At 36.9% G+C, this 22,705-nt stretch overlaps 1 protein-coding gene across 19 annotated transcripts in view; it reads right to left on the minus strand.

Annotated features, from left to right (window-relative positions):
- The window catches only part of RYR2 (ryanodine receptor 2), a 745,790-nt gene that overhangs the window by 420,684 nt on the left and 302,401 nt on the right, over positions 1-22,705 (minus strand). For 16 of the 19 annotated variants that reach the window (XR_014827812.1, XR_014827813.1, XR_014827814.1 and 13 more), the window contains exons 5-7: positions 16,636-16,650; positions 4,388-4,462; positions 2,406-2,484 (exon numbers count right to left, since the gene is read on the minus strand). Coding sequence is in view for 11 of the 19 variants with exons in the window: in XM_084996827.1 (XP_084852953.1) it covers positions 2,406-2,484; positions 4,388-4,462; positions 16,636-16,650 (169 nt within the window). In the remaining 8 variants the exon portion in view is untranslated. Of the gene's footprint in view, positions 1-2,405; positions 2,485-4,387; positions 4,582-16,635; positions 16,651-22,705 lie in introns of those variants that run through there. The other 3 variants (XR_014827818.1, XR_014827819.1, XM_084996828.1) reach the window with 2 other exon arrangements.

Consider the following 22,705-nt stretch of genomic DNA (forward strand, 5'->3'; position numbering starts at 1 on the left):
GGCGCGTCTCTGACCTACACCACAGCTTACCGCAATGCCAGATCCTTAACCCACGTGTGAAGCCAGGGATCGAACCCACATCCTCATGGGTGCTAGTCTGGTTTGTTAACCACTGAACTACGAAGGGATCTCTAGGCTCAGGGTTTTGTGACGGTGGTATTAGAACCATTAAAAAAAACCTCTGTACTTTTTTTGGATGCTGACTCAAAATGGGTATGAGTAATTGCCACCTGAGTTTTTCTATCCTGTGCCTTGTTTTATGGTGTTATTTTAAAATACAATAGTTTCTATTAATCTAAAGGTAAAATATAAGAGAATCCTGCTTATAGAAGGATATGGTATAAAAATATCTGGGTGTATATTAAATCAAATACTTTCTTCTAGAACAAGTTAAACATAAGCCTCATAAACTGTTCAACATTCTTCGTACTTCAGTCCCAAAACCTAGGGCATAAGCATAAGCACACAATGCTTCAATCTCCTCACAGTTCCTTTTAAACTCTAAATATAAGTTCTAACCAAAAATGGGAATCGTTTTATTGATATCTGTTATCCAACAATTATCATTCTCTTTGTGTGCCCAGCTTTATTATTTTTCCATCACACTTATTTTTGGCCTCTTTACTAATTCCACAATGCCAGAATATAAGTTGCAAAATAGCAGGCCTTTGTATGTTCTGTTCACTGTGGTCTCCCCAGGTCCTGCTAGCATTTTGTAGGTACTCAATAACGATTCATTTCAGAAATGAGTACACCAATCAGCAAACAATACCTCATGAGCATTCTTACTGGCAGTTTGTAATCTGTGCCCTGAGCTACTTTTACTACACACACCATAGTCTTGAACGTCACCTTGCAGAATTCCCTAGCTTCATTCACTGGATTCATATTTTTAAGTAGTAGGGAGTTGTTCATTCATTCTCTCAATTATGAATAAAGCACATACTATTGGTCAATCACTGCTTTCATAGTGGCAAACACATCAACAAATAAGGAAGAAAAAAGCTCTGCCTGTTGGGTTTCGTTCTGATCAAGGCAGGCACACAACAAATGATACATTTAGCAAAGAATTCAGAAGTTGTAGAGAGCTAAGGGGTAAAATGAGTAACACAAGGGGATATGTGTGAGAAGGACTACCTTGCTCTGTAGGCTTCACTATTTTAGAATCACCTCAATAAATGAGAACAAGTTCTAGATCGTACGTGTCTTTTACTTCTTTTGAGAAAGAGAATTGAAGACTTTTTTCCCATGTAACTATGTGCTGAAGTAAGTTATTACAATGAGAAAACTAAAAACAACTAGTTAAAATACAGAGGAATGAGCTATAAAATAAAATAATAATAAAATAAAATAAAAATGAGAGGAATACATTTATCTTTCGGGCACCTGGGATTCTCAGAATTTCTTGTACAAGGTCTTATGTTGGTCTATTAAAAAGCTAATTAGGGAGTTTCTCTTGTAGCATAGCAGGTTAAGGATCTGGTGACGTCACTGCTGTGGCTTGAGTTACTGCTGTGGGGCAGGTTTGATCCCTGGCCTGGGAACTTCCACATGCTGTGGGCAAGGCCAAAAAAAAAAAAAAAAAAATATATATATATATATATATATATTAATTAGGTTGATAAATAGAGCTTTACTTTTATCCACTTGTTATCTGTGCAAACTTTAGGTTTAAAAAGAAGGACAAGGAGTTCCCTGCTGGCTCGGCAGGTTAAGGGTCCAAACGGTGCTGTCACGTCTGTGGCTCAGGTTGCTGCCGTGGTAAGGGGTTCAATTCTGGGCCCCAGAATTCCACATGCCATGGGCAAAGCCTGCCCCCCAAAAAGAAGGGCATGTGTGAGCTTGATCCCACCCACAGAAAGAACAACTTAATAAGAGTTGGACTATTTCTTTCCATTCTTTTTTCTACTTGATCTTCTATTTAATTTCAAATCAGGCATGCTCATCATAAAAGAAAAAAAGTCAAAATTATACAGAGGTGTATAATGTGTAAAGTCCTCAGAGTACTGAGAACAAAAACACAGACTATACTCTCCAATTTTGATTCTCCAAAACAACGTGTCCATATATATGTATTTTTGTTTCAAAACTATGCAAACACATAGACATGGAGCATGATGATCTGTGGACAGGGAAATGTCCATTTCATTTTCTACGTTTCTGTTCGAATGTTGACATTAATTACATTGGTACACTTACAAATATAAGTGAACCTGAAGTAAGTGAAATAATGTACACTTCCTCCTTCTATTAAAACTTTCTATAGGGAAGTCATTTGTTCTTTCCAGAATCCATCCCTAAGAAGAGTCAGCAAATGTATTTTCCATCATGTCTCCTGACTTCTCCCAATCCAGTCCCTGTCATGCTTTCCTGAGCACAGCTTTATCTCAGACCAATGTGCTCACCTGTTGTGTCCTCTTGTAAGCCAACATCAAAGGCCAGTTTATCAGTTGAAGACCTGGAAGTGGACAGGCAGCACAGGTACTAGAAGACACAGAATCAGTAGCTGTCACTAAACGTTTATAGCTCTTTACACATACACATGGCCAAAAGGCACATGACAAGATGCTCAACATTGCTAATTATTAGAGAAATGCAAGTCAAAACTGCAATGAGGTACCACCTCACAACAGTCATAATGCCATCGTTAATAAGTCTACAAATAACAAATGCCAGAGAGGGTGCAGAGAAAAGGGAATCCTCCTACACTGTTAGTGAAAATGTAAATTGGTACAACCACTATGGAGAACAATATGGAGGGTCCTGAAAAACTAAGCATAAAACTACCTTATGACCCAGCAATCCCACTCCTGGGCATATATCCAGAGAAAACCGTAATTGGAAAATACACCTACACCCAAATGTTCTTAGCAGCACTATTTACAATAGCCAAGACATGGAAGCAACCTAAGTGTCCATCAACAAACGGATGAATGAAGAATATGTGGTACATATATACAATGGAATATTACTCAGCAATAAAGAAGAAATTATGCCATTTGCAGCATTTTGTAATAACCTATAAGGGAAAAGAATTTTAAAAAGAATATCTATATAAATAGTTGCATCACTGTGTTGTACACCTGAAACACACACAACACTGTAAATCAACTATACTTTAATTAGAAAACAATTATAGTCCTTTCCAAGTCTAACTCAGAGCACTTACACAACCTTCGCTGGGAGTGACATTCTAGAGGAAACGTGTTTATTTCCCCTCCCATAAAAAGGTGCAGAAATACGTTCTGTCAGTAAAAGATGACAAGCAATTGTGGACATATTTGTACATCTCTCCCTTCAGGTGAGATTCATGATCATAAGCAAAAGTACAACCTTATCTGACAGAAATCTTTCTTGCAAACAGAAATTTGAACAGTATTCACTTTCATCCTCTTGTTTTGTTTCCATCTAAAAAGTTTTAACTTTCTGAAACGCATCCAGAATTGACTTTCTGTGCAGCATGCTGCCTCCCTGCAGTGAGCTTCTGCCATGTGTGTCCCTTTATGTGTTTCCCAAGGAGTAAGGGAACTCTCCCAACTCTCCCTGACTTCTTTCCCCAACTCTTAACCTGTCCTCATTGTGCATTCTTGGATGTAAAGTTTAGGATAATTTTCCAGGCCAACTCCTCTATCTCCACCCCAACCTCAAAATCCTCTTCAGGTGTTGTAAGAATGAGGACATAAAGCTGAATGTGGAATAAGCCCAAGGTACATTAACCTCCACACACACATGCAGAATAGGAGCTCTGCAGGTTAGAGCTACTCGCGTGGTATAGAGGCCAGTATACCTTGCGGTCAGTTCACATTCAGCTTTGTGTTCTCATTCGTGCAACACTTAAAAGAGCTTACATATTGGGGAATCCTTCTTAAAAGAAACGATCCATTATATTAAATTTCCACATACTGGACTATCATGTAGTCACTAAAATTAATTTGAAAACATTTGAATACCATGGATAATACTTATGTTTATTGTGTGACAATATGCCAAAAATCTTCTATAAATTTGGTTATGTAATAAGATCTCATTTATATTAAAAATTTTAAGAATGGAAAAGATTAAAAAACTTTTAAAGTCCCCATCAGTTTTCTCACTGGTGTGAGTATGAAGATCTTTTTCTTCTGTAATTTCAAGCCTGACAGAATGAGCTGTTTTGTATTGCTTTTATAATTTAATAATGTAAATTTAATAAAGCTTTTAAAAGAATGAAATGTTTATATATGTTCACTTATTTTATACAAATCAGAAAACCAAACAGGGTACACAGATATTAAAAAGCACATACAGCAAAGCTCATTCAAGCCATCGATGAAATTATTTCCTGACTATGCATGCATAAATGAGTCAGGATGACCAGAGGGGAGATGAAATCAAAACGTGTACTCACCATGCCACTGTAGGAATGGCGCAGCAATATGGCATGTCCATAGAGGAGAGTTCGGTGGCCACCACCTTGGGCAGTCTGCATAGGGCAGCAAAGGGTCAACAAGGGGGGAAAAAAGAAAAAGTTTAACTAAATCAGTAACGTGCTCTCTTGTTCTCATGGAAATATTTAATAGGAAAAAATAAAGCGAATGCTACAGCAGATGAGCAAATTGCTATGGAAAGAATGCTTCTACTAGGGTAAAGCCACCAAGAAAACCTTCTCCTGTGCTACTTCTTGAAGGATAAACTCCATTGCAATAAATACTTACCCTAATTTGTAATTATTTATTCCCATTTAATTTTTACCACTTTTATTTATTTATTTTTTCAGTTTTTGCCATCCCGCAGCATATGGAGTTCCCAGCCAGGGATCAGATGAGAGCCACAGCTATGAGCCATGGCACAGCTGTGGCAATGCTAATTAATAATAACCCACTGCAGGGGCCAGGGGTAAAACCTGCAACCCACACTGCTGCAGCTGGCTTGGATATTATTATTATTATTATTATTATTATTATTATTATTATTATTATTATTATTTTGGTCATTTTTGGCTGCCCTGCGGCATATGGAGTTCCTGGCCAGGGATCAGGGCGGAGCAGTTGTAACCTAAGCCACAGCTTCAGCAATGCTGGATCCTTAACCCACTGTGCCTGGCAGGGAATCAAACCACGTCCCAGTGGCTCCCAAGATGCTGCCCATCCCATTGCACCATAGTGGGAGCTCCAGATTCTTAACCTGCTGTGCCACAGTGGAAACTCCCTCAGTTATTTATTGTTTGTATTTTCCATTACAGTGTAGTTTGCATCAAGCGGGGACTACAGTACTTTGGGCACCATGGTATGTCAGGTACCTAGAAAAATGCCTGACATAGAATAAGGACTAAAGAATCATTTCTTTAATGAAGCACAAAATTTATCAAATCATCCTCAGGCTGAAAAAACTTCTTAAAACACAAAATTCATCAAAGCATCTTTAGGCTTAAAAGCCTTTCATATCTTCCAATTGTTTATAGGAAAAGAGTCTAAATTCCTTTCTATGAGATAAGGAATTGTGTCTCAGCATCTAGCATGCTTATGAATCCTGTGGAGAGCTTGTTAAAACACAGAAGACTTCTTGGTCTATCCCTGAGAATTTGATCCAGTAGGTCTGGGCTGAATACAGAGATATTTCATGACAAAACTTTTCCAGATGTGGCAAGTGCTCTTATTCCGGGGACAACACTGAGTAGTATGAGCACAGAGGACATTTAGATTCAGCCCTTTCTAGCCTCACTCCCCAAACTCTTTAAGCTCCAAACATACACATTCTCCCAGCCCTAAGCTTCCTTGCTGCTCTGTCTTAGGACATGACATCCCTTCCCTATGCAGGCTTTTCTGCTTTGTAGATTATGTTTTAAAACTCAGGTTAAAGGCTCTCTCTTCTATGAAGTCACAACCTCAGATAACTTTTAAGAAACCAGAAGGGGAGCCTGATCCAGGCAGAGTGTGGAGTGTGTGTGTGAGAGGGAGTAAGGGTGTCATGGTAAACACCTGCACTGTGTTAAAGAGGAAGGGACGACAAGATTGTAGTGCTGGGTCTCAGAGAAACTAAACAGGATGAGATAAGAGTAACATCATGAGAATTATAGAACATTACCAAGGTACCAAGGAGTAGGCACTTTTTTCTATAAGAAAAAGAGATCTTTAAGGAGGAGTGTGGTGGGAGTTCCCATCGTGGCTCAGTGGTTAACAAGTCCAACTAGGAACCATGAGGTTGCAGGTTCGATCCCTGGCTCACTCAGTGGGTTAACGATGTGGTATTGCCATGAGCTGTGGTGTAGGTCACAGACGCAGCTCAGATCCCACGTTGCTGTGGCTCTGGCGTAGGCCAGCAGCTACAGCTCTGATTAGACCCCTAGCCTGGGAACCTCCACATGCCACGGGAGCGGCCCTAGACAAGACACGCACACACAAAAGGAGGACTGTGGTTAATACTGATTTATATATACTTTAACAAGTCCAGAAGAAAGTACTTTAATACTCAAACATACATTTTTTATGTAAAATATATCCCTTTCTTATTGCTTCATATAATTTCTTAAAATAACTTTATTTACATGTTATGCTTAAAAGACTTCAAAACCATTTCAAAATAGATATTAAAAGGTATTAAAATTATGAGAAAAATTGTCTTTAAAAAAAGGAAAAATTGCATTTTCACCTAATGAGTGAAAGGGGGAAAAATCTACTTTGCAAAATTAATATTCCCCCTAAGAATGAGGCCATTTAGATAGTACTTTTATTTCCCATAACATAACATATGGATTTACTGTGGCCAAGAATTTATTTATCCTATCTGATTTACATAACTTTGATGGGAGCTTACCTTTTCATACCAGATATAACCTCCAAAGCCATAAGGTCCAGATGAACTTTAAGACACTGGACAGTCATCCAATCAAAATAAGACTTTTTCAAATGAAGAATAAGGCTTTAGATGTAATCAGTTTGCCTATGCATTTCATACGTCCATATGCGCATATGCACATAAATGTTCATACTGGTTAAGAAGATATTTTAGTGTCTGGATTTTCTTTCAGAGATTATAAATTTAGATTTTACACAATTACACAACTATGAATTTTACACTACAGATTTCCTCACTACTCAAATGCTAATGTATGCCACAAATTTAGTTTTAATAGAATTCTTGTAAAAGTATGCAAATAATCCACACTAAATTAATTTTGTTGTTTAAGAGAGCAGTATTAACACAAATGAAGATGCAATTTCTGTCACCATGGTCTGCAATCCTTTTCCTCTAACTTGTCATTTTGTTTGGTTTTTAATTGAAGTATAGTTGATTTACAGTGTTGTGTTAATTTCTGCTCTACAGCGAAGTGATTCAGTTATACATTATGTTCTTTTTTGTATTTTTTCCATTATGGTTTCTAACAAGGTAGTGAATATAGTTTCCTTTGCTATAGTAGAACTTTGTTGTTTGTCAATTCTTTATATAACAATTTGTATCTGCTGATCCCAAACTCCCATTCCATCCTTTCCCCATCTTGCTCCCTCTTGGCAAGCACAAGTCTGTTCTCCATGTCTATGACTCTGTTTCTCTTTTGTATTTTCAATTATTTGTGTCATATTTTAGATTCCACATATAAGTGATATCATATGACATTTGACTTTCCCTTTTTGACTTACTTCACTAATAATAATCTCTAGGTCCATTCATGGTGCTGAAAATGGCATTACTTCATGCTTTGTTATGGCTAACTTGTCATTTAAAATAACACTATTATGACTGGCTCTGACTCAGGAAAAAGAAAATGTATAATATCCATTCTTGGGCAGGTTGGGTAACTTCCTCACATCCAAAGAGGTACCTTGATTCTTTGTGCTTTTTGATTTGGTCAATCAGATCAATTTTCTTATTAAATTTGGCATGGTCCTTGCTTTAATTTAAGTAGACAAATATTTATGGACATCCTCTGATAGAAGGGACTGCCAGTACTTTATGAGGATGGTTATACCAAATATGGTCACTTCTAGGGTTATTCCTCTAAGACTCTACAACACTATGCCCTAAGATGGTTAATGGGACTCCCCCAGAGCAACTGCAATGAGAAAAGGTTCATCACTGCTGGGAAATATATTGCAAGCCATAATAATTCAGTACTATGGAAACAAGGGGCCTATTTACCCTCCAGTCACCCAAGCCTGAACCTGTAAGCTCACAGAGCTACAACTACAGTTAGCTCTGGGAGTCCAGCTGGGACAAACGAGGTAAAAATCAATCAAGCTAAAGGAGAAAAAAAGCTCAAGGCTAGCATGCCTCTCAAGGTCACAGTTTGGAAAAAATATCTTGGTGTTTTCTGAAGTTAACAGGCTAATCGTTCTTTAGAATCTAAAACACAGGCAAAGTAAGTGGTGCTTTCAATTGCACCACTTAAGAAAAGAGTTAGGAAATTAAATTATGTAATGCATAAACCTTGTGTTCACATCAATGCCATCTATACTTTAATCCCGCTAATTCCCCAGTAAATACTACACAAAAGAAACACTTTTCCCTATTCTATAGAAAGATATTTATTGAGTATCTACTGCCAGAGAGGTAGCGTATTTGATCTTCAAGGGTATTGGGCATAATAATCTCAGTTTGTTGTCTTGTGTCTTCAAAATAAGAAGATTCTCTAATTATTCATTCATTCAACAATTATATGCTGAACCCCATGGGATTTTCTTCAAAAGATTTGCACACTAACAGCAAAGAAAACAGAAATTTAAGAACTAATTTTTTGCGTATTTCTTAAGATCTCCATCTACATGATCTATCAGGTCTTTTCAGTAAAAGTATGACCTAGAACCTACGTGTCCTTGACATACATTTCTGCGGATGACTTGAGCCCTACCTGGTTCTGAAAATGCAACTGTCTGCCCACCACATCCAGGGTTCTCCCATGATTGGTTGAGTGTGTGCTGTGGTTCATGAGCTGGCACCAGCTCTTTATGGCCCCTCCTGCAGATCCTGAGGTCACTTCTGCTAGACTACTGTGGTCACCTATAGACAAGGGGCATCTACACTAAGGGGCTGTTGCTCTCTCAGGGGAAAACAAAACAAAATAAAAGTCAGTAACAACTATCATTGCCAAATTCCTCCCTCTAAATATTTCTGGGGTTGGGAAGTCAAGAGGCATTTAATTAAAGGTAAAACTGGACTTTTGGAAAATATCAAAAAGATTTTTTCAGTTCTGTGCATAGATTTGGTCCCATTATCCCTAAGGTGATGGACAAGGTTAATATTAAACAATAGTATAAAAATGTAGAACTGGTAAACTACAAGTGAATAAGAAGTCCAGAGTAAATTCAAATAAAATCTAAGCAGCAATGTTTTATATATTCTAAAGAAACCACACTTCAAGTTGTCCACAGATTATTTTAATATATTTTAATATTTTAATATTAATATTTTAATATTTTATTTTAATATTTTTTTAGGCATTAAATGTCAGACATTCCAATGCCTTAAACATTCCAGCATCTTGATGAAAACATGTAATTAAGGGACCAATATTTTAAGCAGAAATTCTGATGTAAATATTGCTACATTAACACTTAATTAGAATTATATGAAGTCATAAGGCATAGTTTATTCATCCGTTATCCTTTTCTATGAGCAAGGGGAAAAACTGGACCACAGTAGCTACATTTAAGGTATCACTGTCATAAGCTTAAAAATGTAGCAGCAGAAAAGCATCATAAACAAAGCCAGAACAGTAATGACTAAGATCAACTAAAGAAGTTTATATACACATAAAAATTACTAGTTCTGTGTTTTTGTTGTTTGAGGTTTTTTTTTTGCACCTCTGTGTTTTTAACATATGTGAGTAGCTGACAATTCTTTAGTGTCATTGCTGTTTGACACCATTTAATCTATTAACTATGTAACCTCTAAATATTTAAAGGTGTTTTGTTTTACTAGTCATTGTTTCTGTGCAAAAATGCTATGCTATGCTAATCAATATAGGACATTTCTCATAATTCTAGGTCCTTAATATTCAAGAGATTTAAAAAAAAATCAGACTCTACAGGAGAACTTTTCTCTATTCCTTGACCATTGTAAGTACCATGTCAGAAGAAAGACAGTGAAACCTTAAAAAGTTTACTGCTTAGGTCATACTAAGCTGTAACACCAAAGCTTAAAACAATAGGCAACAACGAAAAGAAATTTGCCTTAGAGAACTTCTTTCTTTTGCCCAGATATTTGAACAGAGAACCTTTTAAGTTTACCTTCAAGTACTCATAGTAATACCTGGATAATGAGCTGTTTCAAGGAAAAAAAAAAATTTAAATTTCTATGCATAAGCCTTCACATCATCAGCGAGTAATTTACAAATGTAAATGTGAATAGCACTAGATGGACCAGGGCAACATAGAATTTATGGGCCTGGCAGCTGGTCTACCTGAGGGCCCCTGGCAGCATGAGCTACTGAAATAACCCTTCCATCTTAAGTAACAAAACATATAACAGGGTCACAGGATGATTCTAACAATTTGAGAAATCAGGCCTCAGTACAAAATAGATGTGTCTGACAAAGTCAGATGACAATTTGTCAAGACAGCCACTTGGCAAGGGATGGCCAACATGTGATGGTGTCTAAAACAAACATCTCCTGAGGACAGACCATGCCAATAACAGTACTAATAAGTCACTGTTCAGTGCCAACCAGCAGTAATGGGCTCCTATGACAAGGAAGCATCTGGATGGTTCTAGGTGCTTAAATAATATGTGTTCAGGTCTGAAACACAAAACTACTATTCAAAAGAGAAAGCTGAGTAAAATTTAGCTTCTTCTTTCTTGTAAGTGGATTAAATGACTATAGTTTCAGGATATGCCCTCACTTAGTCAAATTCTAACCTTTCTAAATGATCCAATGCAGGTATGAAAATAAGTCTTTGGATCTGGCCTTGCAGTTAAAAGAAATCAGAAGCTAGTTAAATTATTTTAGATACACCATCTGGTTTAAAACTGGACATCATTTTTTTCTATTTTCATTGATTTTTATATGACTCTTCTCTCATGAAAGAGCTTGAGGGAAAACAAATCACCTATCAAATGTGAGAGAAAAAACAGCAAAATAGGACTCAAGCTTACCTCCTCTCATAAAAACACCAAAATCAGAACCAAGTGCTGAACAACCAACAATGAAATAGATGGGAAACTACCAAAAAAGATATCCTACACCCAAAGACAAATAAGCCACAGCAAGACAGCAGGAAGGGCATTTTCATAATATAAGCAAAACCCATAACTGTCAGGTGGGTGACCCACAATTGGAAAATAAATATATAGCAGAGGCTCTCCCACAGGAGTGAAAGATCCAAACTCTATATCAGGTACTCTAGCCTGGGTGTCTGGCATTGGGAAGAGGCACTCCTAGCGCATTTGGCATTGAAGGCCCAATAGGGCTTGAGTGCAGGAGCTCCACAGGACTAGGGGAAACAGAGATTCCACTCTTAAAGGGTGCACACAAGGTTTGACATGCACTGGGTCCAAGGGCAAAGCAGGGATTTCATAAGAATCCGGGTCATATCTACCTGAGTGTCTCGGAGGGCCTCCTGGGGAGGTAGGGATCAAGTGCAGCTCACTGTGGGGGCATGACACGGAAGGCAGAGGTCCCAGGGGATAAGTATCAGCATGTGCTTCCCTGGAAGCTTTTGGAAAAACCCTGCCACACTCAACACCCTACCAGCACAAGTGCAGAAAAGTCCCAGGCCAAACAATCAACAAAGTGAGAGCACAGATCCACCCATCAACAGATAGGCTGCATAAAGTCTTCTTGGGCTGTCTCTAATCCCATCTCTCAACACAGACCTGCCTAACAAAGGGACTGGTGGGCAGACATCAGTCCCTCCCATCAGGAACTGAGCACAAGTCCCCTGACCAACTTCACCCATGAAGGGGCAGAAACTAGAAGCAAGAAAGGCTATAACCCTGCAACCCTCAGAAAGGAGACAACCAACACAATAAGCTAGATGAAATGAAATGGCAGAAAGATGCACTCTAAAAGAAGGAACAAAATACCAAAGCTCAGAGGACCACTAAGTGAAGTGCAGATAGGCAACTTACATGAAAAAGACTTTAGAGTAACAACACTAAGGAGCATCCAAGATCTTGAGAAAAAAAAAAATGGAGGCAATATAGAGAAATTACAAGAAATATTTAACAAAGAAATAGAAGATTTAAAGAAGAGAGATGAACAATACAATAATTGAAATAAAAAATACACTAGACGGAATCAATAGCAGAATCCATAAGACAGAAGAATGAATAAGGGAGGTAAAAGACAGACTTCTATTCCAGAAAAGAATAAAGAAAAAACTATTAAAATAAATTAGGACTGTCTAAGAGACCTCTGGGATAACACTAAATACACCAACATTCACATTATAGGGGTGCTAGAAGAAGAGAGAAAGGGTTGGGAAAATATTTGTAGAGATAATAGCCAAAAACTTCCCTAACATGGGAAATAAAACACTAATTCAAGCCTAGGAAGTACAGGGAGTCCCATATAGGATAAACCCAAAGAGGAACACCCCCAGACACACACACACACACACACACACACACACACACACACACACATATACACATTTTTTTTTTCTTTTTTGGGCCATGCCCACAGCATATAGAGGTTCCAAGGCTAGTGGTCAAATCGGAGCTGCTGCCTATACCACAGCCACAGTAGCACTGGATCTAAGTCATGTCTGCAACCTACACCACAGTTCATGGCACTACCAGATCCTTATGTCACTGAGCGAGGCCAGGGATTGAACCCACATCCTCATGGATACTGGTTGGGTTTGTAAACTGCAGAGCCACGATGGGAACTCCCCCAAGACACATATTAATGAAACTGACCAAAATTAAAGACAAAGAAAAAATATTAAAAGCTACTAGGGAAAAGAAACAACATACAAAGGAACCCCCATTAGGTTATAAGCTGATTTTTCAGCAGAAACTCTGCAGACCAGAAGGGAGTGGCAGGATATGTTTACAGTTATGAAAGGGAAAAAGTCACAACCAAGAATACACCACCCAGCAAGGCTTTTGTTCAGATTCAAAGAGAAAATCAAAAGCTTTACGGGCAAGCAAAGCCTAAAAAATTTCAGCACTACCAAACCAGCTTTACAAATACTAGAGAAACTTCTGTAAGCAGAAAAAAAGGGGGGGCACAATGAGAAACAAGAAAATTACAAATGAGAAGGCTCACTGGTAAAGGCAAACATATTGTAAAGGTATGAAATTATTCATACACAAACATGATATCAAATCAGCAATCATGAGGACAGTATGATTACAAGTCACTGGAAGTGCATTTAAAATTAAGAGCCCAGCAACTTAAAGGAATCTTTAAAGCAAAATAGACTGCTATATCAAAACTGCATTGTAACTGCATGCCAAAAATCTACAATAGATATATACACAAATAAAAAGCAACTCAAACACAATACTAAAGATAATCATCAAATCACAAGAGAAGACAACAATAGAGGAAGGAAAGAAAAAAGACCAACAAAAACAATTGCAAAAGAAATAACAATGGCAATAAGAACATAGGTCTCAATAATTACCTTAAATGTAAATGGCGTAAATGCTCTAACCAAAAGATAGACTGCACCCAATATAGGTGCATCTCAATATGTAAGGCAACTACTAATAGCCATAAAAGTAGAAATTGACAACAACACAATAACACGAGGGGACTTTAGTACCCCACTTTCAGCAATGGACACATCATCCAGACAGAAAGTCAGTCAGGAAACAGTCCTTAAATGACTCATTAGACCAGATGGACCTAATTGATATTTAAAGAACATTTATTCCAAAAGAGCAGAATATATATTCTTCTCAAATGCACAAAGACCATTCTCCAGGATATATCACATCTTGGGCCATAAATCAAGCCTTGGTAAATTTAAGAAAATTGAAAAATCAAGCATCTTTTCTGACTACAACACTAGAAGATTAGAAATCAACCACATGAGAAAAATAAAACAATAGCAAAAAACACAAACATGTGGTGACTAGACAATATGCTACTAAATAGCCAATGGATCAAAAGAAGAAATTGAAAAAAGTCTTAGAGACCAATGAAAATGAAAACACAATGAATCAAAACTTATGGGATGCAGCAAAAGCAGTTCTAAAAGGCAAGCTTATAGCAATACAATGTATAAATATAGGTATACAAACCACAGTGAGGTATCACCTTACACTGGGCAGAATGTCCATCATCAAAAAGACTACAAACAATAAATGCTGGAAAATGTGTGGAGAAAAGGGCACCCTCCTACACTGTTGATGGGAATGTACTTTGGTACAATCATATAAAACAGTATGAAGGCTCCTCATAAAATGAAAAACAGAATTACCATATGATCCAGCAATCTTACTCCTGGGGATATATCTGGATAAAACCATAATTCAAAAAGATCCATGCACCCCAATGTTCACTGCACCACTATTTACAACAGCCAAGACAAGGAAGCAACCCAAATAGCCTCTGAAAGATGAATGGATTAAGAAGATGTGGCACATACATATAATGGAACATTATTCATCCATAAAAATGAATGAAATAACAACATTTGCAGCAACATGAATGGGCCAAGAGATTATCATGCCAAGAGAAGTTAAGTCAGACAAATACAAACATATGATATGACTCATATGTAGAATATATTTAAAAAAAGATAAAAATGAACTTATTTACGGGATAGAAACAGACACATGGACTTTGAAAAAAAACTCATGGTTACCAAGGGGGAAAGGTTGAGGCAGAGGATGGACTGGAGGTTTGGGATTGGCAGGTATACACTATTGTACATGGAATGGACTGTCAATGGGTACCTGCTGTATAGCACAGAGAACTCTCTACCCAATATGCTGTGATAACCTATATGAGAAAAAAAAATCTGAAAAAGAATGGATATGTGTATATGTACAAATGAATCACTTTGTTGTACAGCATAGATCATCATAAAATTGTAAATCAACTATACTTCAATAAAACTTTTAAAATGGAAAAAAATAAAAAGAAAAAAAGAAAGGGCTTAAGATACATGTTTCAGGCAACTAGCCCATTCATCATTCTCCAAGGGAATGGAGACATGGACTTGCCAAGGGATTTGGATGGGGTGAGAGGATAAAATGTGTACAGTAAACACAGATTTGCCAATCAAAATTTCTAATTAAAAAAAAATCAAACCCAACTGTGTGAGTTATTGATTCATATTTGCAAAGAGAAAACATATTCATGTTTTGCTGCTGTTGATAACATTTCTCCAACCCAAACCCTTATTTCATGGTATAGCTAATTAAGCAGTTCATGTTCGCTCAGCCCAAGGTAATAACAGTGTTTTCTACTAAATAAGAATAACTGGAATTATTTAAAGTATTGTGTCCTTGTTGATAGATGACTTCAAATAAGTACTTTGCTCTGTCCTCCTATTCAAACTGTCAAATTCCTAAAGCTAATGAATAAATTCATTTGTCAGTAAAATGGCCCTGATTCAATTTTGTCAAATATGAACATAATTCAATAGACTGACATGAATACTTTTCTGCCTTTTCTTCTGAGCAACACTTTAAATCTACATGTATAATTCTGATTTAACACCTTTCAGAACTTGTATCTTTTGAAATGATCTTCTTTGGAAACTATTAATATATTAGAGGCTTTTATTAACCAAATACAATAAATTTCTCTATACATTGTTTCTCAGCTTTTTGGATAAAATGTAAATTTCATGACTGTTATGTGAGACATGTGGCAGGTATATAAACACAAAAAAACATTTCGCTTTATGTCTCAAAGAATGACATTGTATTTTTCCTCTCCTTCTACATATGTCATTCAATATCATGACTGTATTTTTACTCTTTACTTTTCGTTTGTTTCCTTTTAAAATCTTTTCATTTTTTCTTTTTCTTTTTAAACTTTTTAGGGCCGCTCCCACAGAATATGGAAGTTCCCAGGATAGCAGTCGAATCAGAGCTACAGCTGCTAGCTTATGCCAAAGCTACAGCAATGCCAGATCCAAGCCGCATCTGAAACCTACACCATAGCTCAGGGCAATGCCGGATCCTTAACCCACTGAGCGAGACCAGGGATCAAACCCTCATCCTCATGGATACTAGTTGGGTTTGTTACTGCTGAGCCACCATGGAACTCCAAAACCTTTTCATTTTTCTAATTTGACTTAGGAATAAAAAGAGATAAGAATTATTTTCACTTCTTACGTAATAAGTAATTCAATAGTAGGTAGCTTCTTGGTGCCTTGTCTAATTTCCCAGTGTATGAAATTCCTACTGCATTCGTACAACAGAGCATAAACACAAACAGCCAATATCATCCCCAAAGTGAAAATTCTAAATCGAGAGCTACAGAAAAATATCTATTTCAATGGGAGAAACACCTAATGTGGGCTAAGTAAGACTTAATATGTCACAGTAAGACCCAAAGATGTCAAACATCATTCGCTGACAAATCTAAACATGTGAGGTATTTACTTAAACTTAAAGGTTCAAAAGTTTGATTTGATTTTTAAAAACTTTAAAATGTGAAGAAAAGTACCATGGATTGAAAAATTAAACACGAGTAACCAAATTTAAAACACGCAAAGTACTGCATATATAAGAGATGATCCAATGCCTTACCTTCATCATGAATTTCTGTAGGGACATAAGGAAAAGAGAAAAAAATATTAAATACACATTATCTCAAAGACATTTTAAAATATTTATGAAGACTCCATTGTTCTAAATGGAGTGATATGAACAATAAACAAAAAAACATTCAGTGTTGTCACAACAAAACTTAGTATCAACTACATGCTAGAGAAAAGCTGTAGCAAGCAAAACTTTTTTTAAAAAATATTTTTACATTAGTTCTGTTTCTGTGAAAACATGCTGCTTGACTTTAATGCGTGATTCAATTTATAACATATCTAAGCACCCAGAAAAAAGGTAAAATCTAAAATTAAACTCTGAAAATGCTTTAAATTTTTTTCATTTTATCCATTGAATAAAAATGCAGTAATATAAACAGCAACCCAACTAATTTAAGTAAAAAATAGCAGATTAGAAATAGGTAAGGTAGATCATCAATTAATATGCTGTGATGAGCTGCCCATATTTCATGCAAAATGACAAAAAAAGCAATTCATTAGACATTACACATTGCGATATGTGAATTTCAAAGAAAAACCACAAAAACTTTTCTCTTTCTCTTCAAATGACCCATCCATTTCACATGGTTTACATTATAATAAATAGCTCTTTTTTTTTTGCCTTCTACAAAACATATATACATATATTCCTTCCTTTTTCTTTAGACTCATAAAGTTGCTTTGACTTCTTATTCCTGTGAGAGGTAAGGGCAAAGAAGGAAAAATGATATTGCATTTCCAAACTTAGGGCTAAATTTAGTTGTCAGGAACATGCAAATTCTACAGAGAAAAAATATACACATCCACATTAAAGAAAACAAGCGAAAGTTTTCTAGCATAGATGTTAAATTCCACACTTGGTTCCCTGAAACATACATACATAGTAATTTGTATATTACTAAATGGCAATTCTATTATGATTGATTATTTTTATTTTCAATTTGTAATTTTAAGGAATAACTGTAAAAAACAATTTCATTCTCAGCTTAGAAAATACTGTGTATAGTTATAATTTTGTACCTAATAATCCATGGTAAATGATATTGGGGAACTTATTTTCCATGTTGAAACTGACCAATCACATGACTAGTTGTGATTACCAGTGATGTAGATAACACTAACTGAGAAATTAAGATCTTTTTTTGGGGGGGGGGAGGGCGCTATTTGTCTCTTTGTTTTTTGAGGGCCACACCCATGGCATATGGAGGTTCCCAGGCTAGGGGTGAAATAGGAGCTACAGCTGCTGGCCTACACCACAGCCACAGCAATATGAGATCCGAGCCACATCTGCGACCTACACCACAGCTCAGGGCAACGCTGGATTCTTAACCCACTGAGCAAGGCCAGGGATTGAACCCATGTCCTCATGGATGCTGGTCAGATTCGTTTCCACTGAGGCATGAAGGGAACTCCAAGAACAATCATTTTGAGCCTTGATTCAAAGAAAAACAAAATTTCAAAATTTTGCTGTAGAAAATGGTTTACTTCATGAGATTTTGTTTTGTTTTGTTTAAATTGATCTAGGTTTTGGAGATTTTTCTTTCAGAAATTTTCTTAGCCTGATTTTATCAGGTATCTAGCTTGAGCTGCTTTAGAATTATAGTACATAGAACAAAAAGAGCGGTCAGTCTGGTTACCGAGGTCTGTCTGCCCTCCATAATTTTCGGTTGTGTGTGACCACAGGATAAGCAAGTCACAAAGGAGACTAATCTATTTATAGGACAAAATAGAATTATTATGTAAACGAGCAAAAGCTTAAATACCCATCTTTAGCATGAGGAAGAAGAGCAGATGTGACAGACAACACATTACTTTCAAAAGATAATCAAGAACACGAAAGATCATGTGTGACATTGACACTAACTTCTGGTATCAATCTAATGGTCCATTTGGCTTATTCCATTATGAGATATTCAAAAGGGATCATTCAAGGGTGAGGAAACAAGCAAAATACAGTTTTTAAAAAGGGTAAATATATTATTTTCATCTCAATGCAAACACTGCTTATGTATGATAAGCAACAGAAAAAGAATAACAGTAAAAATCCTTTAAAAGTTGTGGAAGTGGCTCTTTCACCCCTTTCCTGTTTGCCCATTTCTGTTCCCCTGTAACCTTGAAAGAACCTAATTATAGGAATGAGATCACCAGGCAATTTAACCTAGCTCCTGACTTAGGTTCTTCTAACCCACACCATGCCTTGTCTAACTTGTTCTTTTTCGAGGTATAAGATATAAGAATGAAGAATTAAGTAGTTAGGGAATGACTAGTTCTCTACCCCCAAAAGCCCCCTTAGCAATCCGCAGGCAAGGAAACATCTGAAGAGAGAGTCAGCCAGTCTGCACTCAATGGAGAAAGATATGGAACCCAACCTCCTGCCTAGATGGTTCTCTGAGATTTCCACCCCAACTTCACCCCCATTTTCCCCTTTAAAAACCATCATGGCTGAGCAGAATCTTCAGAGTTGGTCTCTGGACACAAGTTCACCTTTTCCCCAGATGGCTAGCTTTTCTGATTACACTTTTCCTTTCTACTGCCATTTGCCTCTCAAATTACTGGTTTTTGAGTAGCAAGCAGTGGAACCTGAGTTCTCCTTTCATCACTGAACAGAGAGAAAAAGAAATTCATGAATATAAATATGGAAACAAATTGCCTCTATTTAGGTGAAGAAAATATCATTTTATGCTTATAATAAGTTTAATAAGGAAATTAATTATTTAAGAGTTATAATTTCATTAGACCAAGAAACAGAAATGGATGACTATAAAGACAAAATCTAGGCATGGTGCTTGCTGTCTTAGAAGAATTTGGGGGATCATAATCAATTTACATAGAAACACAAAATGGGAAAGATTATTTCTTTAGGGTAAAACTGCAAGTAGCAATAATTCAGTGTCCCAGGTTTGGTTTAGTTACTTCAAAATTGACAGGTCAGATGAATCTTCAAATGTGAGCAAGATTTTGAGACATAACCCTGCATTCTGCTACATTAACATGAAAACCAGGAAGAGAAACAGCAATCTTTATGATCTAACTCAAAACAGATGGCCCTGCAAGTTGAAGGGATGATAAAAAGAAGTTTTGGGTCTATAAGCATATAACACTTGATCTAGAAGATCTGAAAAACCTAAGGGATTTTCTTAGCACATGCAAATGATTATGCATTAAAAAACAAATCAAATAGCAGTACTTCATTCTGAAAATTATAATCAAATATCAGACATCAAGAGAATGCATAATTATATTCAATCTGTTCCTGGTACAAAGGAAAAAAAACAGTAAGTAATTCGAGTGATGTAAAAAGCTGGTCTACCATAATTATGCTTTTCAGTTCAACCTTGGATTTTTTTTTTTAACTGTTAATTCAGTTTTGTGAAATGACAACTGATCACAAAAACTAATACCTCTATAAGTGGACCTTTCTTGGGAGTTTTAAAAGAACTTTTACTGAAATAGATCAGCAATTAGCAACAAGGCAACAAAATAAATATGTGGGGGTTATTAAAAAGAATTATCAGATAGGACAAACTGAGAGGCTAGGGCAAAATTTTGGTGCTGGAGTTCTAACATGAAGTTTCCACTAAGGGAGTAAATGTTTACTCTGCACACCAACTATCCATCAGATTTAAGCCTATTTTGTCATCTTTTCTTTCCTTGTATCAAGATGCTCAGATTCTGCATAATCTTCCAACTGGTCACCTCTCCTTTATAAGTGAGGCTGTACACTGGTTAACTCCATGATGTTGAGAAAAGGAAAAATTATTTCTGCACCAAAGACTTGAGTTTGTTGGTGGCTTTTTGAAATGAATGATTATTCCAACAATTGTTAGGGGGTAAAAGAAATGTAAGATTAACAATTCCAAGTTCCAAACTATATCAGTATATAGTACCTAATAGCATATGTGGGTATAATTTTTCTTATGATGAAGATATCCTATGTAAATGCTCAACTTTCTAAGACTTCCCTACTGAAAACATCCAAGACTGCACTGATGGGTATTGATGGTAGGTCCAGAAAGCATCCAAAAAAGGCTCAGCTTTTAGACCATGAAAGAGCAATTATACATATAATGGTGCAGCCCATGGCAATGCTCTTACATCACTTGTATTAATAACCATTAGGGGCAGCTAGCTGCTGGTATCTTTCTTTAAAGAATTTGTTATATTTCAACCTACAAACAGTTCTGTACAGATAGTGTTTAAACGGACTGTTTTTTCTCTTGCATGTAATAACTTTGACCTATATATGTAGACATAATTATCCAGTTCTTTAGAAGGTTAAAGGAAAATAATAATTCTGATAAGCTACTATAAATTCTCATACTTTTATCTCTGTGACACATTTATAAATCACTGAGCTAATGCTTAAAATAAGCTAATATTCTAGGCATGAATGCCTAAAATATGAAGTAAAAAAACTAGGGCTTCTTTGCTTTCCCAGCTTGTCTCAAGAAAGAACATCCCTCAATCAAAAAACAATGAACTAATCTCTACAGAGGATATGTGGATAATAAAGACTGAGGACCTATAAAGCCTACCCTATACTGACAGCACCACCTTCATATAAAAACTTTCTATATCAGAATATAGAAGATTCTATTTTTTCCAAACCATTTTGTTAGTAAATCTCGACAACATGAAAGCATTTCTTAGACCCTCACATCATAATAGCTGCACATCATAATAGCTGCATTATTCAAACTCTGTGGCACAGTGGGTTAAGGATCCAATGTAGTTTCTGTAGTGGCTCAGGTTGCTGCTGAGGTACAGGTTCAATTCCTGGCCTGGTGCAGTGGGTTAAAGGATCTGGTATTGCTACAGCTGCAGCTCAGATTCGATCCCTGGCCCAGGAACTTCTATATGTCATGGGTGCGGCTAAAATCAAAACCAAAAAACTATTGTGGAGTTAGGCTCATTTGAAAGGATTTTGCATGTTAACAATTACAACAGCATCAACATATGTTTTTAAAAGAATAAGTCTATATAGGAGACATCATTTGGTCTATAGACAATGCTTCACATACAACAATATGACAATCTTTTCCATCCCTTGACTATTCCCAACTTCATCCATGACTTCAATCCTAGGCCTCCATGTTAGAAACAAGTGCTATAGGCTAGGTGGATAGAGGCTGAGGGTGCAGTAACAAGTAATCACTTTTTAATTCAGAAGTCAAAAATGTTATTCTCCCTTGAAGAATGAAGAGCTTCATTTTATTACACAAGGAGCTCATGACTCAATACAAATGTCCAAAGATGCTCAAAGAAACATTAGAGAACAAGTGAAGGTGGGGAAGAAGGGAGGAAGAGAAGAGGGGCGGAGAGAGAGAGATGGAGAGAGAAAGAGAGATTGACGAAGTTTTCAGAATGTTGCTATAAGAAAATGTATAAAGCAGCAAATCTAATTTTCATATATAGTTAAGTTTTCTAAGGTTTCTAAAAGTCTTATTCTAGGGCTGTTACATGTATTCTGTAGATAAGCAAATATACCTGGATGTTAAAATAGGACACCTGTCTCAGAACAGAGTGATGGCAAATACTACCATATTCGAAAACCACCCTGTAATACCAATCAAATATGGACCCTAAGGGGGTGGCTGAAAACGCAACTGTTGCCTAAGCTGATCCCAGCTCCACTGTGCTAGAAGAGTTTGGAAAACAGAGAGAGATGACCCTTAGAGAAAGGTGTTAGTAGGCCTGGACTCCTGCTTCTCCCCCTATCCTGCCCCACACTCCTAAGCGTGCCCTCAGCTCTAGCCTAGAAAGGATGGCCTAGGGGCAGCTGTGTCCCAGCAGAGCAGCACTGCGACTGTGGAATGACCATACTGCCAATAGCAAATGGGGGCCCCACTAGATGGCCAGCCTGGGACTGTCTTCAATGCTACTAAGCGATCAGGGATGAGGAAATAATCACCACTGATCAGAGGAGGAGCATTTGGAGGCAGCAAGAGAATTCCAGGTCAGATTTCTGGTGAGAGAATCTCCATTTGAAAATGTCTCCCAAGTGCCTATGGAGAAAGTCAGCTGAGAACACCTGACCAGCCAGATGAGCAGCAACACTC

Source organism: Sus scrofa, chromosome 14 (assembly GCF_054392235.1).
Source record: "Sus scrofa isolate SSC_HxYL_T2T_F1_AM1 chromosome 14, Sscrofa_HxYL_maternal_Yorkshire_Landrace_v2.0, whole genome shotgun sequence".
NCBI classification, from domain to species: domain Eukaryota; kingdom Metazoa; phylum Chordata; class Mammalia; order Artiodactyla; family Suidae; genus Sus; species Sus scrofa.